This window comes from Onychostruthus taczanowskii, unplaced genomic scaffold, assembly GCF_017590055.1.
Source record: "Onychostruthus taczanowskii isolate IOZ18803 unplaced genomic scaffold, ASM1759005v1 scaffold18, whole genome shotgun sequence".
In the NCBI taxonomy this organism is placed as follows: domain Eukaryota; kingdom Metazoa; phylum Chordata; class Aves; order Passeriformes; family Passeridae; genus Onychostruthus; species Onychostruthus taczanowskii.
Window position 1 is genome coordinate 7,308,729 of NW_024499017.1, and position 18,745 is coordinate 7,327,473.

The 18,745-nt window shown below is 57.6% G+C and overlaps 2 protein-coding genes across 3 annotated transcripts in view; both read right to left on the reverse strand.

Moving 5' to 3' along the window:
* The window catches only part of RIPOR1 (RHO family interacting cell polarization regulator 1), a 31,405-nt gene extending 21,560 nt beyond the window's left edge, over nt 1-9,845 (reverse strand). The window contains exons 1-2 of one of the 2 annotated variants that reach the window (XM_041400496.1): nt 9,695-9,845; nt 8,547-8,975 (exon numbers count right to left, since the gene is read on the reverse strand). Coding sequence is in view for 1 of the 2 variants with exons in the window: in XM_041400494.1 (XP_041256428.1) it covers nt 651-729 (79 nt within the window). In the remaining variant the exon portion in view is untranslated. Of the gene's footprint in view, nt 1-650; nt 792-8,546; nt 8,976-9,694 lie in introns of those variants that run through there. The other variant, XM_041400494.1, reaches the window with a different exon arrangement.
* Nucleotides 9,846-13,011: 3,166 nt separating this feature from the next.
* On the reverse strand, nt 13,012-18,302 carry LOC121333799 (C-factor-like). The gene is made up of 6 exons (XM_041400505.1): nt 18,095-18,302; nt 15,798-15,849; nt 14,853-15,043; nt 14,378-14,536; nt 13,996-14,106; nt 13,012-13,307 (listed from the first exon to the last, which is right to left on the reverse strand). The coding sequence occupies exons 1-6, from the start codon at nt 18,233-18,235 to the stop codon at nt 13,194-13,196; spliced, it is 768 nt and encodes a 255-aa protein (XP_041256439.1). The 5' UTR covers nt 18,236-18,302; the 3' UTR covers nt 13,012-13,193.
* Nucleotides 18,303-18,745: the final 443 nt, after the last annotated feature.

Here is an 18,745-nt window from a genome sequence, read left to right on the forward strand (position 1 = left end):
AGCCCAGCGGGTCCCGCCCGGCGCGGGGCTGCCATGGGGCGATGCCCGCAGCCTCTCCCGCGGGATCCAGGGCTCTGGCGTCCCGCAGGCGCTCGGGCACGGCCCTATATGGGCACGGGCAGCTTCTCCTTCGCCCGCCGTACCCCTGCCCGTACCCCTGCCTGGAGTCCCAAGGGATTCGGGGCAGGGCACGGTTCATGCCACCAGCGTCATTCCAAACCCGGGAGCGAAAGAGTGGCTGGAGAAGCTGATCTATCCCAGACAGGGTCTGGGGAGCACCGGGTGACATTGGGAGTGCTCGCCCTGATATCCCGCTGTCAGGCGGCTCCTTCTCCGGGCGTCTCCGGCCACGGTCCCGGCCGGAACGCGGAGAATCCCTCGGAACCGCAGTGGGGCGGAGGAGCGGAGCCCCGCGTCCGTGTCCCCGTCCCACCCTCCCGGCGAGCCCCGTGTCCCCGTCCCCGTCCCACCCTCCCGGACACCCCAGCGCGGCGTGGGGCGCCCACCGGGGGTGGCGGCAGAGGGGACGCGGGCGGGCGGTGGCTTGCGGCGACGTGGCCCCCCAAGGGTGTAGCCCTGCTAAGGCCACCAACCCCGCTCCCCACGACCCCCCCGTGACCGCGGGGTGCGGAGGTGCGAGTGGCACTCACATGTCCCAGGAGAGGCGGGGGGCGAGGCGCGGGGCGAAAGCGGGCCTGGCTCGGTGCATCCCCTTTGTTCCACTCCCATGGACGGGAGCAAGCGGGGAGTTCGTGCAGGCTCTTGGCAGCGCCCACCCCGGCTCTCTCCATGGAAACGCGGGAGCCATGTGATTTCGGCAGGAAACCACGGCCCAGCCAGCGCCAATGGCAGCTGCATGGACGGGAGCACCTCCCTCCCCGAGGCGACCGACACCGCTGCCGACACCGCCATCGCCACCACCGCCGCCACCACCACCGCCGGCACGGCCCTGCGGGGGTTGCAGACCCGCCGGCCATCAACATTCCCCGGGGGCCCATCAACATTCCCCGGGGGTCCACAAGCCCCACCATGAGCCGGAGCAGGATCCCACCTCCCCCGGGGCGAGGGGAGTGGGGGCAGCCCGGCTTGCTCTTGGCCTTCCTGCCGCACACAGCGCCCACAGCCTCCCCTTGCCAGGGAAGCAATGGCTGGAGCAACACCTCCTCCCTCACCGCCCCCGTCTCCCCCTACAAGGGCCACCACAGCCTCCCAGGCTTCAGTGCTCTCTGACGGACCCCGGGCATGTTTCACATTCCAGCAGTGAAGTGACATGACCAAGGCTGTGCAGTCAGTCAGTCGGTGGCAGAGGGAACACCCAAACATTTTTGCTCCCAGTTCTGTGACACCCAGCACCCCACCCTGCCTTCCCCCCCAGCTCCTGCATCCAACTGAGCCACGCTCAGACCTCTGCCAATCAGAAAGTGCACTCTGGGGGAGCAGAGCATTGGCACTGATCCACATTCCCCATCCCACCAGCTTCCAGCACCCTAGGGAAGCAGCAGAAGAGCACTCCCAGCTTCCCCAACTAAGGGACAGGCAGCGGCAGTCTAAATGCAGGCTGTCACCCGAGGGATGCCACAGTCACACGGTGCTGCTTCCTCAACTGCCAGTTCACTTCCTAAACCCTGACACCTCTGAGCATCCCTGAAGGTGGAGGGGTGAGGAAGCCACGTGCCTGTTGGGGGGCTGCACCCTGCTCCTCTCCTTTCTCCCAAGACCATCCTTCTCCTACCTGTCCTAGATCCTACTGAGTTGACCCAGTTTTAAGTGGAACTGAAGCCTTTGCAACCCTGGTGAGACATCCTCCATGCAAGGACAAAGCTGTGCAGTGCTCCCGCTAGCCCTGTGAGGCACAAACACTAATTAGACCATCGTCAGGTCTTGGAGCCCAGCGGAGCAGGGCAATATCAGTGACAAGGAAATCATTGCACCACTCTCACTCTCCTGGGGCCACACCAAGGAGCAGAACATTTGCTGCCAAGGTTGCTCATGAGAACCAGGGCGTTCCAACTCCCAGCCCAGTTCTCCAGGCTGGCCTGGTTACACGGAAGAAGTGATGCAGAGATGGGACAGGGGACAGCAGGTCCTGAGGCCACCAGGGAAAAGCCAGGCCAAAAGGCCAACAGGGAAAGGTTGCCAGGGTGGATCCACCAAGCCATGTGGTTGATGAATCCCAGAATGGTTTGGGTTGGAAGGGACCTTAAAGACCACCTGGTTCCACCCCCCTGCCATGAGCAGAGACTCCTTTCACTAGACCAGGTTACTCCAAGCCTCATCTAACCTGGCCTTGAACACTTCCAGGAACAGGGCAGCCACAGCTTCTCTGCACAATCTGTGCTAGGGCCTCCCCACTCTCACAGGGAAGAATTTCTTCCTAATATCCAATCTAATCCTACCTTCTGTTACTTGAAAGACATCCCCCCTTGTCCTGGCACTCTGTGCTCTTGTCTAAAGTCCCTCTTCAAGTCTTTTGCAGCCCTTTTAGGTACTGGAAGGGACTCCAAGGACTCCCTGGAGCCTTCTCTTCTCCAGACTGAACAGCCCCTACTCCCTGAGCTTGATGGAGCAGAGATGCTCCAGACCTCTGAGCATCTTCGTGACCTCCTCTGGACTTGCTCAAATAGGTCCACGTCCTTCTTATTCTGGGGCCCCAGAGTGATGCAGTGCTGCAGATAGGATCTCACCAGAGCAGAGGAGAAGGGCAGAATCTCCTCTCTCAGCCAGTTGCCCACTCTGCTGAGGATGGACCCCAGAGTGCCTTTGGCTTTCTGGGCTGCCAGCATGCATGGCCAGGTCATGTTGAGCTTCTTGTACAACCAACACCCCCAAGCCCTTCTCTTCAGGGCTGCTCTCAATCCATTCTGAACCCAGGTCCCAGTGCCACACTGTCCCTGTACCACCAGGGTGACACACCTTGTGCTTGGTGTGGTCAGCACCACTGTGCCATTCTGTCATCACCTGATCCAGCATCCTACCTGGATCAAGTGGGCTGGACCCCACCCACACCCTGTACATGGTGTCACCACTGAAAATTTTCAGTTGAAAGTGACATCCAAGGATTATTGGGGCCAAGTACCTAAGCAATTCAGGTCTGACACAAAGTTAAATCATGTTGTTAAGGGCACTGTCCAAATGCCTCTTAAGCACTGACATGGTTGGGACATCGACCACCTCTCCAGGAAGTCTGTTCCAGGGTTTGACCACCTTCTCAGTAAAAACCTGGGGTGCCTGGAGGTAGACTGACCCACACCACCACATTCCACTTACCTATGCACCACCATCCCAAGGTAAAGCCCCATTCCTGGTTGCTGCTGGGGAGCAGCTGTATCCCTGCAGACAGCAGGAGAGGGGACTGCATCCTCCCCTCAGCCACACGCCTGCCTGCCCTGCCAGGCTGGGTTGGGGAGCCAAGCACTCCCTGTGCCAAGGTCAGAGCTGGCACACTGCACTGGCTGCTCTGGGAGCTTGCTCAGCACGGACCAGCTTGGCAAACAAAAACAAGGACAGGCTCCTGCCCGAGTTCTGGCAGCACTCCTGGCCTGCCTGCCCTCCAAAACTCCCTCCTGGATTTATGGAGGTATGGTGCCTGCTGGCAGGAAGGAGTTAAACCTCCCAGCATGGATTTGGATACTCCTAGGTTAACCTTCCCAGCATGGATGCAGATAATCTTGGTTTAACCCTTTCTTTATGGATATGGATACTCCTGGGCTAATCTTGCCAGTATGGCTATGGATGGGTACTCCTAATTTAATCCTTTCATTAAGGATACAGATACTCCTGGGTTAACCCTCCCAGCATGGATATGGATACTCCTGGACACCTGTCACTGAAGGAACCTTCCCAACAGTCCAGTTAGGAAGCTGGGCATTGGTGCAGGAAAGAGTCCCTGAGCCCAAGGGCACTTTGAGAACCTGCTGGCATTAATGAGCTCCTCCCAGCACAGGACCGAACTTCTCCAGAGCCTGGTGACCCGAGACCACTCCAAGCACATTCCCGTCCTCCTGGCAGCTTCAGCAGCAGCCGTGCCAGCTGCCTGCAGCCGCCTGCCGCGGTGCAGAGAAAGGCCTGAGCTGTCGGCGGAGCCCCGCACCGCGGGGCTCTGCCCAAATTGCTCTTCTCACTGCAGGCTGGGCCTGCAGCCATGTCTTCCTCTCCCCTCTCTCCGGAGGGCTGGAGGCCAGCCCGTGGCTCCAGGCTGGAGCTGCTGCATGCTCAGCATTCCTGCTCAGCGCTGGAGCAAGGCACACACAGGCAGGAGCTCCAAGCCTTGCACCGGGACAGCCACGAATGCTGAGCACACTCAGAGCCCAGCCACCACCCCTGTGAGCAGCTGAGGTGCCTCCACAGAGCCTGCCACCATCCCTGCCACCATCCCTGCCACCACCTTGGATATGAGCATCCAGCATCCCAGCACCGAGCTCCCCATCCCTCCAGCTGCGCATTTTTGGAAAACACAACCTGGTAAAAAGCTAAGGGAGCCAGGGCGGCGCTGATGCAGCATAAGCAATGTGAGCTGCTGCTCCAGCTGACTCACGGAGCCCTGGCCATGCTCAGGAACTGGCCAGCAGCACAGAAAGGCTGTGCCGTGCCAGCAGGTCCTCTGAGCTCTGCTGGAAAACCTTCCCCGACACACTCGGGGCCAGCTCACAGCGGCAGCAGGCTGGGGCACAGCCCTGACCCAGCCTGTCCTTTTCCATGGGGCAGAATTTTGTGTCCCAGCACTTTGCCTGCCCACAGGACCAGGAAAAGGGAAGATAGGATACCCCCGGAGTGGCCACAAACCTACTCGGTGTTGGCCAGCACTGAGTGCTGGTCAGGTCTCCCAGACTCTGGCCAGCAATCTGGAATCCAGGTCAGGGCTTTGCAGCAAAGCCAGGACATCCAGACTGTGACTTCATCAGGTCCAGTCCCAGCACGGGCCAGGAGGGTAGGGACCTGCAGAGCAGTACTGGTCCAGACTCTCTGGCCACCAGCCAGATGTCCCCCCTCCTAACTCCCTTCTCCACCCCAGGAAAGCAGCTGGCTGCATCTCCAACTGCTATCCCAGCTCAGCCTGGGGTGCTGAACCTCCCCTGGACCACTCCACCTCCTGCAAGCAGGCAGCCATGCCCACCTCAGCACAGCAGGAGCCAGCTCACACACACATACCCACAGGATCACTCCAAAAGTATCCATGATTCACAAAATTCCTACAGTCCCTTGCTGTTGTCCAACACTGAGCAGGAAGGCTGAGGTTGTGGGCAAGCCCAGAAACCAGCCTGGCCCAGCAGACATAGCCAGTGGCAGGGCAACTGGCACAGCTGGGCAATGGCACAGCTGAGGTGTCAGCAGCCTTGAGGGTTCAACATCACAGCAGGACGTTGTGGTGTTGTGTTGCGTTGTGCTGTGTTGTGTTGTGTCCACCAGGATAAAGCAAAGCTTGGCCAGTGAAGTTGGCTGAGGTGGGAATACATTGCCCCAAAGCTGGTGCTGTAAGGATGTGAGAGCAAAAGGCCATTCGGACGGAGCATGAGGTGTTTTGGCAGGGCTGAGTCTGCAAATTTGGCAGATCTGTATGCAAATATATGTAAATATGCTCCTCCCAAGCAGGGCAGGGGATCCCACACATACCCTGATCTGCTCCACTGCTGAGGTGGGGTCTCTGTTCCCCATAAGCAGCTCCTGCTACACCCAAGAGCAGAGTAGGGAACAGAGCAGTCCACGCTGGTCTCCCAGAGAGTGAAAGTGCTTCCTTCACTGCAGTGAGCACCAGCCTCCAGCAAAGCTCCCTCCCCTCCAAAGAAAACAACAAAGAAAATGCTGGGATGGGGATTAAGGAAATGAAACCGGCTGTGCAGGGTAAGCAAGGATAGGAAGTGGCTGTGATATCTCCTCTCCCCACTGGCCTACAGCTCTCCCAGCCCGGAGCCCACAGCATGGCACATCTGAACCCAAGGGAAATCACGTGTTGGAGAGCATGTTGAATAACTGGGAGGTTTCTGAGTGATCCCTGCTCCTGAGATGGAACAAGCACCTGGGGAGCCTTTGTGCTCCCAAAATGGTATATCCATGCTCTCTCAATCCCAGCACAATATGCAAGGAGACCTCCTGACACCACAAGCTGCACTCTGCTTCTGAAGCTGGTACTGTGGGGTGGCATCTCAGGAATTTTGCTCTCATAGAAAAATTAAGGTTGGAAAAAACCCTTAAGATCATCAAGTCCATTAACCCCACACTGTCAAGCCCACCATTAAACCACATCCCCCAGATGTCCCATCCATACTTTCTTTTTTTTAATACTTCCAGAGGTGGTGAGGCCACCACTGCCCTGGTCATCCTGCAGCTATTCTACTTGTCCTGAGCTGCTGGCCCAAATGGATCTGTGCTGGGAAGGATGGCCCTGGAGGAAAGCAGTGGCAGTCACACAGAAAGACCAGGACTAAAACGAGCTGCTAAAAGCTGCCAGTAGGGCAGGGGTAGCAGAGGGGGGACATGCTGATAGCAGGGATCCTGCCACATCCTCCCCACCCAAGTGATGCTCCTGAGCAGGGCCCATTCCAGCTCTTGTTCATGCCTCTAGCACATGTGTGAATGCCACCAGCCCCAGGCTGTGGCTCCAGCAGGTCTCTCCTGTATCTGTCACATGTCCTGGCATGCGAGGGCCAGCTCTGTTTACATGTGCAAGTCTCAGATTCTCCTGCTGGGGATGAGTCAGGCTTCCCTCGACACCCCGCTGAGGTGGCGGTGTCAGGGCCCCAGCTGGCGTTTGCCTCCTGAACGGCTCAGAGCCGGTGGATGCCAGGCTGGGAATGGCTGGAAAGGGCTCAGAGCTGGTGGATGCCAGGCTGGGAAGGGCTGGAAAGGGCTCACACAGCCCTCTGACTGCTTTCCATCCCACTCGGAGCCATCTGCAGCAGCACGGAAGGCACTGGAGGCTGCAGCTCCCTGACAGGAAGCTCTCCCTGGCTCGGCTCCACTGGGTCAGCTTCCTTCCCCTCCACCCCACAGGCACGTCATGGCTCAGCATGGGGCAGTCAAACCCTGAGCAAGCCCCCAGACACCTCCAGAGGTGTGGGCAGGATGGCCAGGCTGCTGCAAAGAAAACCCCATGTCTTGCAAAGCCTTGGGGTTCTGGGTGTCTCCTGGGGATGCAGCTCACAGGAGAGAGGGGTCCCCTGGATTTGGGACCCCCAGGGACAGAAGGAGCTCGAAGGAGAAGCCAGCCCTCTTCCCATCTGCACACTGCCTGGAGATGCCGAGCTGCCACTGGACTTGTGGGGTGGTGAGATGGGTGCCAGCTGCATGCCACTGTCAGACTGCACACAGTGGCAACCAGCAGGCTGCCCTATCCAGAGGGTCCCCACCTGAGCCAGAGTGAGCATCCCAGGAGACAAGAGAAACCCCAAAACACCCCAATGACCTTCAGCTCCCCCTTCCCTTCCATTGCTCTCAGCCCTTGCTTTCTCTCCTCTTTTCCACACATCCCAGAGTCAGAAAAGCTCTCCTCTCCAGAGAGAGGCCTTTTCCGTATGCTCCCAAACTTCCCAGGGTGGGAAAAGAGCCTGGAAGCTCCTTTTTGGATCCCCCCACCTGCATCCCCCTTGCTGTGAGCGGGGCTGGGCTGGCTCTGTGCAAGCACAATAACCAGAAGTGTGTGGAGCCGCTGGAAGGAGCGATGTTCCCGGATGGTATGCAGCCCTGACAGCACTGGCTCTGCTTTAAAGGGTAATTTTATCCTGTAATAACAAACAAGAGGAGCCAAGTTCCTCCCCAGCGTCACTTCCCTGGCTCCAAGGAGAGGGACATGGGGGAGAGAACTCATTAGAATGAGCTTGGATCCTTGTTCTTGCCATCACAGGGTCTTAACTCCACTCCCTTGAGACAACACAGTGGGGGGGAAGATGCTGCAGGGCAGCAGGTCTGGGTCGAGAGTTGGAACAGATATATTTATGTGCTGACATTCTGGGGCCTGAGGAGATGACCCCTCTAGCAACTCCTGTCCTGCAGACAGCAGCAGAAAGTCTGCCCCAGCCCATGGCATGCCTGGCTGAATCCCATCCCCATTCCCACAGCCCCCCCCACATGCTCACAGCACTGGTCAGGCACACTGGCATCTCGGCACAGTGCCAGCTCCAAGTGCAGCCACCCGGGAACTTGTTCTGCAAAAGCTGGAAATTCAGGCCCAGCTGGTGCCGTGGGATGGGCAGGGAGAGGCTGACCTGCTCCAAACCCCTGGCAGGACCCTGCAGAGCAGGACTGGGTGCTATGGCCAAGGGATCATCCCTTTTGTGGGCATCCCTGGGGGCAAAGGCATGGGCAGAGCCCAGCTGTGGGAGGAAGGGTGAGCACCTCTCTGTGACCCATGGGTGCACCCTGCTGTTCTCCCAAACGGGTTTTTTTCCAAGATCCATGGGTGTGGCAGTGTCAGGGCCCCAGGGCACAGAGCAGGCTGGTTTATTCTTAGGGGGCACCAGGGCATGTGAGGGCTCATCAACATCTGTGATGTATTCACAGGGGACAGGGAACATCTCTGCTCACCCCATCAGGCTCAGCAGTGGCTGACCTACCTCTGCTCCTGCACGGACACTGATGCTCAGGAAAGGTGTCCCTCGGTGGTCATCACCAGGGAGGGCACAGCCCAGCCTGTGCTGATGGGACACTGATGTCCCCTCCTTGCCAGTCGAGAAGTGGGGAAAATTTGGCAGAGCTCAGTTGTGTCAGAAGATGACAATCTGGAGAAAGCTGCTGAGATGTTCTGTCTGATTTCCACTTCCCCAAGGAGCACTTCTGGACATTCCAGGGTTTGATTAAATCCCAGCCTTTCAAACGAAGCTGGTGAAGTGCTGCAGTTTTCTTCCCCAAGATGGATTTCCTCCAAACCCCTTATTAGGGGTTTGGGTTAAGTCTGTGTGAAGCTGGTAAAGCTGCTGTCTCCATGGTGCCCCCCCAGCAGACCAGGGGGCTTCCAGAGGAAGCAGAAGACAGGATCCAACCAGCTAAAAAGGGGAAGAGAGAGGAAGGAGGGAATCATCAGCATCTAAAGCTCTCAGGGCCTTAGAGGTGGCAATGGCAGTGTCTGCCCTCTGCAAAAGGGCTTGTGGGAGACCCATGGGAGACAATGTGGTTTGCAGGAGATGAGTCAAGGGCTGCTTCTGGTTGCCAGGGAGGTAAAGCCTGGAGCAAGCTCCCAGTACCAAACCATCCTCCCAGGGCAGATGTGGAGCCTGCCTGGCTCTGGCTGATGGGAGTGGAGAGCATCAGGGCAGGCACCAGTGGGTTAAAAGCTTGAGGTGGGACTTGGGTGAGCTGCTTCCTCGCGGCAAACAATAATACGGGAGGGAGAAGGGATGCCCGGGGCTCTGCAGGGGCTGATAGGAACCCCAGCCCTGCAGCTGCAGCTGTGCAGGAGGAAGCCTCAGCACGTTATCTGCTGGTCCCACTCGGCTTCCTCAGCAGCCCTGTTGCTGCAGGGACCTGTTGCTGTTCCTCCTCCAGAGCCTCATTTCTCACAGACACAAGTTGGGTCTCTGCGCTCTGATGGCAGCCCTGGACCCCAGCCCCTGCCAAACCTGGCACTCCCAGACAGTCCAGCCTTCCCAGCATCAGTGTTTCCCACTGCTGGGGGCTCTGGGAATGGTCACCCAGGCCACCCAGCCATGGTCCCCACAGTGACCATCCTGCTGCCCCATCCCCCCATCCCAGACAGTGCCCACACCTTGGCAGAAGGAAGTTTTGGCTGGAAGATGACTCCTCCAAAGGGGTTCTCCAGGTCCTGGCTGAGGTCCCTGCAGTTCTGGTTGCCTCTGCTCCTGGTCCTTCTCAACAAAGATCTGCTGCACCTGGAGCTGCTGCAGCCTGGCCACGCTGGCTGGTGTCCCAGCACTTCCTCGTGCGCGGCTGATTGTGACCTGCCTGCTGCTCCACCTCCGCAGCTGCATCGCTGTCACAGGAGCAGCCCTTTTCCGTTTCGTTTCCTTTTTTTGACCCTCTCCTCCCGTAGCAGCCTTTGCCTTTCACAGAGGCTCTGCCTGCTGCCATTTGCCCCACTCGGGTGCGGAAGGGTTTCTCTCAAAATGGGTCTTGCCCTGATCCTGGCAAGTCAGGTCAGGACTCCCGATGTCCTCCCTGCTCCTACCCCAACCCACAGTCCTGCCTGACTCCAGCTCCTGGTGCAACAAGTCTTTGCCAGTGGCTATTGGTCTGGAATAAGGCAGCTGCTGGAAGACCCTGGAAAATGCGGGCCTTTCCCACCCGAGGTCAATCCCTGGAGCCTGGAGAGCTGTTGGGCTCCCTGGAGCAGAGAGATGTTTGCCCCCAGATGTTACCATGGCTCCAGAGAGGCTGGGGAGGCTGCCTGAGCTGCTCTGGGTGACAGCTTCCCCTCCCACAGTCTCTGGAAGTCCCCAGACATGTTTCCATGACCCTGTGCCTCAGGAAGAGTCCTCAAGGAGTTGTCCAGCTTTCCCCACTGCTGGAACCAACACTGGCACCTGTGCCCCAGCTTCAGAATAGAGATGGATCAGCTGGTAAAAGGAGAAGGATCCTAAATCACACTTCCTCTATTCAAACCTGCCTGTGCTCCCAGGGAGCAGCTAGCTGGTCAGGGGGAGCTGGGATCTCAAGTGTCCTCTGGGGCACTGTAGTGCACCCAGTGAAAGGACACAGGGCTGTGTGCTGCCATCCCAGTGGACAGGGGGTACACTGAGGTCTGACACTTCCCAGAGCCAGGAAATAAGCCTGACACAAAGGGCAAAACCAGCAAAAGGGAGGGAGGGAGGCAGGAAACATCAGGCAGGAGAGGAAACGGGGAGATAATCAGCTCCATGAGCACAAACACCCGGAACTTGTGCAAAGGAAAAGCCGACACCACTTGGCAAGCATTTGAGCAGGGAGACCTGCCCATCTGGCCCTTTACTGAGGCTTCCTGAAGAACACGTGCACTGCAGCACCTTAAGGTTCTCAGGGGTCCCTGGCCTCCAAGTTGCCATGGGTGGCACAGTCCCTGGCGGCTTAGCCTCAGCATGTGCTCCCTGGGATGAGCCTTGTCTCAGAGGGTGGAAGGATGGGCTCCTGGAGAGCACCTGGCTGCACTTGTAAAGGCAAAGCACTCATCAGGGGTGAATCCCAGTTGCAGAGAGGTCCAAGAGGGGTCATCCTGCCCCAGTCTCGTGTTGGCTTGAAAAATGGGATCAGCTGACCTGTTTCCACTTGGCTCTGCCCAGCAATTGGTCTGCTATCCCAGCACCCAGAGGGGAGACCACTGCCAGCAGTACCCTGGGGTTAGGTCTTCTCCCCAGGAGCTGTGTCCAGTACTGCCAGACTGGACTCCACCTGCAGAGCTTCCCACTCCTACCGCCTTCAGAACACAGGGCTGCCCATGCCCCAGGTGACCTGACCACATCCCAGGTGATGGACCTTGTCCCAGCTGTCAGCAGTCCTGTCTCCTGCCATGTTCCCAAGGGAGCAGTTACACACATCTCATGGGGCTGGCATTGACCACAAGGGGGATGATGACTGTAAACTGTCAGCAATCCATGGTGGGATCCCTGGCATTGCTCATCTCCCAGGATCCAGCACGTGGTGTGGGACAGAAGGGAGGAACATGGAGAGAGATGGGCATGGAGCCAGCCTGTGGTGACTGGCTGGGCTCCAGCTGGCTTGTGGAGTAACTGGGGCAGGAGAAGCTCTGCCAAGGGCAGGGAGGGCACTCGGGGGAGGCTTGGCCGTGTCACTGAGCCAGCACTGGGCTGAGCATGGCAATGCACTGGCAGGATCAGGCCCCTCACCCACACTCCTGTCCCTCAGCCATTCCTTCCCAGGGATTCCCCTCCTCCTGCTGCCATTGCAGCACTGATAGGGAGGTGCCCAAGCTGGCACTGACCACTCTGGCCAGAGATATGAGCTGGGAAAGAAAAGAGCAAGCATTTACATGGGAAATCAGGTGGCTGGATCATGTGGAAGAGCTCAGATGGTTCAGAGCTCTCCTGAGGATGAGGCTGAGGTCAGTGCCTCCCTGGCAGGGGCACCCGTGCAGCAGTGGGTGCCTCATGTGGGTGCTCTGCTGGTAGTGCTGGCTCCTGAGGGCCTTGGAAAGCACAGCACAGGCTTGGAAAAGAGCATGTCAGCCTGGGCATGGGGAACACAGCTCTTCTGGCAGCCAGGTGTGGCATGGCCTCAAGATTCCCAGGAAAGATCTTGGTGGCAGGCAAGCTCCCACTCCAGAAAGAGGTACACAACCTCAGCAAAGCCCAGACCCAGAGGGACCCAGATGCTTCAGCTGCTCCTCCAGATGAGAAAGAAAAGGTGGTGGCCTCTGAGGGAAGGAGCAGGGGTTTGCCTGTCCTGCAGGCCAGGTTTCTCTGCCCACCAGAGACCAGGCTTGGTTTTCAGGTGTCCTGGCTCCTTTTGGCCATGCTCCTTTAAGAGAAGCTTTTTCCAGAAGGGGCAAAGCCCCAATACCACCCCAAAATCCATTTATTTGGGGCTGTTACTACTTCCTGGTCAAATTCCTGCAGTCAAGGGCTGCCCAGCCCACCTTATTAAGGTTCTCAGTTTCTCCATCCCACAGAAGTGCCATTCCCATGCTGTGATCCCCCATGGGACCAGATTTCCCCCACCCAGGGGTACCAGGCCCAACTGGAGCACCACTGTGGCAAGAGCTGTCTGCCTGGGATTGCAGAACTGGACTGTAGTGCCAGGTCTTCCCATTCCAACCATGAGGCTGCTCCCAAAGACACCATGTTCAGCACAAAGTCTTCCCAAGAAATCTATGGCAAACACACCATGTGGTGTGGAAGCATGGCAGAGACCAGGCAGACCTGGGCACACCCTGCAGCCAGGCAGGACAGCAGCTTTGGGTGAGTTACATGTCCCCTTCAGCTCAGGGCAGCTGAAGACAAGGAAGGCAGACTGCTTGGATGACAGGATCATTTAGGCTGGAAAAACACCTCCAAGACCATCAAGTTCAGCCATTAATGCCAGGCTGTTTTTTGCAGGGGCAAGGCAGTCTGAGTGGAGACTCTGCAGCTGGGAGAAGGCACAGGTACTAATTGACTTTATTTATTTGCAAGTTGAAGGCAGGGATCACACCCTGCCCACCCACTGGAGTCCCAAGTAGGTCCCTTGCAGACCACAGAGGGCTGAGCACCCTGGTGGACCTGTGCAAGCAGGAAGTCCTGTGGAACCATGGAGTCCCTCAGAGGGACAGAGGGCAGTCACCAGGGGATAGCTTTCCCTTCCCAGTTGAGCAGAGTCCCACTGTGTTTCTCAGAAAGGATTGGCAGCACAGACAACAACCCCCGCACACTTGTGTCCACTGTCAGGTCAGCCTGCAAAGGGAAAAATGAGACACCACCATCATTCCAGGCCATCCAGCAGCACCCACTTGGCTCATGTGCAGTGACAGCAAGGCTCCTTCCACCCAGAGCGAGCAGAGAGCCACAGGACCGGGGACAAATCCACTATGTGGGAGGATGGTTGGGTATCTGCACTGCTGGCTTGGATGGAGGTGGCTTGGGCTGGGAAGCCAGCCACAGGTTTAACCAAACAGGAAGAAATCCCTGCTACAAGTGAGATGCTTTGTGCAGCGTTCTCAAAACTCCAGTGCTGCAGGGACCACCCCCACTGCAAAACATGGATCCTGCAGGATGAGTGGAAACCTCATGGACCTGCAGTTCTTCAAGGAATGGGGCACAGGATGGGATGGTGTTGCTCCTCTTCTCACTGCTCTGTTGGATTCAGGTTCTCTGCATATCTTTCAGGCTGCCCAAAGCCCCTTTTTTCCCCCTGAACAAGCAGCCTGATATGTGCCGATGCTATTTCCCAGAAAACCCAGTATCCACATGTTCTGCAGGGGCCCAACATAGACATGGCAACTTGGAGCCCAAGAGACAGCTCATTTTCACGTGGATCCTCCCTCCAGAGAGCCATCTTGGCCACTTGGGCCACGTCCTGTGCAGGTTTGTAGCCTTGGGTGCCACCCATGGGTTCCCTGTTGACCTGCCTGGCAGAACTCACCTGCTGGGTGCCCATGTCTGTTTTCACCCAGCCAGGGTGCAGTGCCACGCACAGGATCCCAGCTTCCTTGTAGGTCAGAGCCTGGCACATGGTCAGCATGTTGAGGGCAGCCTGGGTGAGGAAGCAAGCATCATCCATGGGCAGCAAAAAGCTCCATGAACCAGGTTCCCTTCCCATCACTGCCTCTTGGTTAGGGAGAAAAAGCAATGCCAGCTCTTCAAGAGACAGTGTGTGTCTCCTCTGGATGGGCATGGAGATGCCCTGAGAGCTTGGGAACTCCCTCCACCTCTCCATCCCAGGTGTTTCCCTGAGATCCAGCCTGGCAAGGGCAGCTCTGACCCCATGGAGCTCAGGAGCCAGGGCAGGTCATGACTCTGCATACCTTGCTGCAGCGGTAGGAGATGACAGGGTGAAAGAAGGAATCAGGTGTTTTCTTGATGGACCCTAAGATGGTGGAGATGTTGATGATGGCTGCCTTGCTGCAACTCAGGCCCTTTTCTTTGCTGTCCTGGGCAGCCTTCTTCAGCAGAGGCAGGAAGGCCTGGGGAGAAACAACCTAGTGGGACACCTGTGCCTCAAGCCAGTCCCACTTACAGCAACTGCAACCCAGGGAGGGTGAGGAAGAACAGCAGGATGTCAGGAGAGCCCAGGTGTTGCTGCAGTGGCCCTGCCTGCTCCAAATTAGACTTGCACAATTCAGAGGCTGCAGAAGGCTTAGGCTTGAAGAGCAACCCCAGCACTCCCTTGCACAGCCCCGAGAAATTTGGCAAAGCCCTCCAAGATTTCCATCGTGACCATGGACAGCCTGGGACACCCTCAAGCTGGGCCAGATTTCATCCCCAGAGCTCCACCCGTACCTGGGCCATCAGCATTGGCCCCACTGCATTGGTCTTGTACGTCCTGACCATGTCCTCGGCATCGACCGTCTCCAGCGAGGCTGTGGGGGTGTAGATGCCGGCGTTGTTTATCAGCAGGTTCAGCCCCATCCCGTTCAGCTTCCCCTCCACCACCTTCGCTGCATCGGTGATAGCAGAGGGGTTTTCCACATCTGCAGTGGGAGAGAACAGACTGAGAGCCACGGGGAGAAGAGGGAGGGGAGGACGCGGAGGAAATGTGCGCATTCTGACCCGCGCGGCCCTTCCCTCGGTGGGCAGCAGATGGTGCTGTGAAACCAGCTCCGACTCATCCCATCCTCCCAGCACCGCCGCCTCCGCCCGCAGCTGCAGGCTCCCGGAGGAAAAGCCCAGCGAGGGGGCACACCGCTGCCGTGACTCCCGGGCTGCGTCTGTTCCCAGCAGCCACCGCCTCCAAAGTCTACGTCTGAGCAATTTCTGGAGAACCCGGGGCAGCCTCCGGGGGGACAAGTCCCCAGGGGAAATGTGCTGGGACCTGCTGTGGGATGGCTCTGCAAGGTCCTTCTGCTCCTGCTCAAGTTCTGGGCTAATCCTACATCATTTCCACAGGAGCTGCCTTCCTTCCAGGACCCTCCTGGTCTTCCCTAGGACTTGGGATCAAGGCAGAGCAAGGATGTCCTCACTCAGCTGGGGGAACCAGGGTGTTGCCCAGGTTGGGTCTCAAGAACATTCTGGTCCTGTGGCCATGGAGCAAGGAGGCTCCAGAAATGGGGTACTGAGGCTGAGACAGGTCTGGAGAAGCTGAGCTTTTGGCAGCACGACTTGAAGAAGCTCTGAAGATGTGGATCCCTATGTACAGCCTGAAGGGAGAGAGGAAGGGAGGGAGAAATGGGGCACTGCATTGCTGGCAGTCACAAATTTACCAGCTCAGAGGCAGAGCACACGTACCCAGCTTTACAAGAACCAGGTTTGGGTATTTGGATGCCAGATCTCTCAGCTCCTATAAAAAGAGACAGGGAAACAATCAGCACGAGGCAAAGGCACTGCCAAGCATCATGCTGGGGTGCCAGCAATGGCCCACCCTGAGGGAAACATCTCCCAGGGGTTACTCAGTGCTTGTGAACAGCTGGGCTGGGGACCAGCCTTGGCTCTCAGGCTTCTCCCAGGCTCCACAAGGCAACGGGCATGCGCTCAGGGCATGGCATGGCCACCACTGCAAGATGCTGGGGTCACTTTCCCAAAGGGTCATCCACAGCCCAGCCAGAGCCACAGCAGATGATGGGAGCAAGCTGTGAAGGACCAGTTTACCAGGGAAATTATGTGAACTGGCTGGGGATACAGCCAGAAGTGTCTCCCAGAGGCTGCTGGAAATGAGGTGCAAGAGGAACACCTGTGAGTGCCAATATCAGATTTGACCTGTGAGGAAATCACACCTGGATAGGCCAGGTCCAGATCTACTCACTCTGGACTTTATCAGTGATTAGTGAATGTAACAACTTTGCACATTTTTATTGGTTGTTTTCACCTCATGGGAATATTGGGCGGAGTGAGTTAAAAGCTGAAGTCTCAGGAGGAGGAATGTAAATCATTCAGGTGACCTTACAGCTGGGAATAACTCTTGATAAAGCATGTAAACAGCAGCCAGTGATCCACTAGCATGGATCTTAACAGTACCTGTGTCTACTTATCTCTGTATCTCCCTGTACCTTTGCCTGGTGCTGCTTCAGGGATCCCCTGGTTATCAAGATAACAGAAATAAATTTACTCTTTGTGTTTTAGCCATCGATTGTCCTGCCTGCCTGTGCCAACTCACACAGTGGAGGATTCAGAAGCTCTTTTCAGCAAGGAAACTTTCTACTTCACAGTTCCTAGCAGCTCTTTGCTCTGAGTCTCCAACTATGGCAGGCTTCAGAGAGCAGAAACTGAACCACCTTGTTTAATGTGCCCAAATGGATTGCTTTTAGAACTAAAAACCTCTTACAAACATGCCCACAGGTGAAATACAAATTGGTGGTTTCTTTTGAGAAGAACATGGCGCAGGAGATCTGCTGGCGCTGGCCATGGTTCACTGTCAGTTATCTCTGGGCTCCCTCACCAGACCCCATCTTCCCTCGGATCACACATTAGCCCTGGGAAATAATGTAAAATCCATTAATTTGTTTGTGGTGGCCAACAGATATTTCTCCTCTCCTGTTTTTCCCAACTGCCTGCCTCAACAGCCTCATACCATCCCAGCAGGAGCCTCCCCCACCCCAACACCTGGTCCAGGCACAAAAGAGCAGAAGTGATGTGGCCTCTGCTGTCTATGTCCTGTGGTCACGGACTTCAGCAGTACCCTGACAACACCACTCTCACCCCACCACAGCTGGACAAGGCTTCGGGAAGCACCCCCTGGCTGGGAAAGTTGCATGAGGACTTCCCTGTGGGAAAACTGGCTCCAGTCCAGCCCTGAAAAAAGTCCCTGATCTCATCGCTGCCCTGCAAGAGTCCTGCAAGTTGTGGGGAGGAAGAATGGGGCAAAAATAAAAGACCTGGCCTGTGTTTCACCCAGACAGCTTGGGCACCAGGCACAGCAGGAGATGGGCACCCGTGGGTTGGCAGCAGGGTGGGTTCTCACTGCGCCAGGACTACTCATGATGTGGAATAATACACACTTGCAAGAAACAAATCAGCTGGAGCCAGGATCTATCAGAGAGCAAGTTTCTCCCTAGTAGTATTTCAGTGGGACACAGCAAGCAGAGGAAGACAAGCTGGATATAAAGAGAGCTGGAAGAACAGGGAAGCATGGTGATTCCCTGCACAAGCAACTTGTGTGTCTCTCCCCCATTTTAGCAAAGCGGAAGGCAGGGACGGGGGGATCCCACAGCTCCACTGGCCACCACTTTTGGAAACCCCACGTTCTGAACCTCCGGATTTTGCAGAGAGCAGCGTGACACAGCAGAACCGGCCGGAGCAGCACCGCTGCCCTCGCAGTCCTCAGCGCCGAGGCCGGCCCCGCTCGGCCCGTGCCCGCCGCGCCAGGGCGCAGCCCAGGCTCGAGAGGGCGGGTTGGGGCACGGCCCGGAACAGCCCAGCGGCGCGCCCTTAAGGGTGACACGGCCGGTTCTTCGCCGGCTGCGCTTCAGTTGACTTTCACACGGGGCAGGGCACGGTGCGGACAGCAGAGCCCCGCGCCAGCAGCGACTCGTTCAGGCCGGTGACAGCGGCCGAGCGTGTGAGCGCCGCTCCCCCCGACCCGCACTGACCTGTGCCCGCGGCCCCTCGGGGTCCCGGCAGGTGGCGAAGATCCAGGCGGGGGGTCGCGGCGAGCCCAGCAGCTGCTTCACCAGCTCCAGGCCGATGCCGCGGTTGGAGCCGGTCAGCAGCACCGTGCGCGCCGCCGCCATCGCCGCCCGCGGCCCGGCCTGGCCCGGCCTGGCGCCGCCTCCCGACCCCGCGGGCCGCACCGGGCAGCCCCAGCCCCGCGGGGGAAAGCCTGAGGGGGCGGGATTGTGTCTGTTTGTCTGTGTGTCTGTGTGTGTCTGTTTGCCTGCCCGCCCAACGTTCAGTGCAAACACAACAAGCGCGTCCCAGCCCTGGAGTCCCCGAGGGGAGGAGCGAGGGGTCTCGGAGCGGGCCGGGGGCGCTGAGGGGACTCTGGGCAAGGGTGGTGGGTGAGGGAGGAGGTTGGCAACAGGTCTGGGGTGGTGTCTGCAGCACCTTTAGCACACTAATCTTCACCACAGATAAGAGTAAAAAAAAAAAAAAACCAACCCAAACTGAACCCGTTTAACGTGAGAAAGTACCAGCCCGTTTACCAGCTGTTTTTATTGCCTGCCCTGAAATGCGCATGATTTGCCTCTTTCCGTGACCATCAGATACAATGAATCTGGTAAACAGATAGATCCACGGAGATG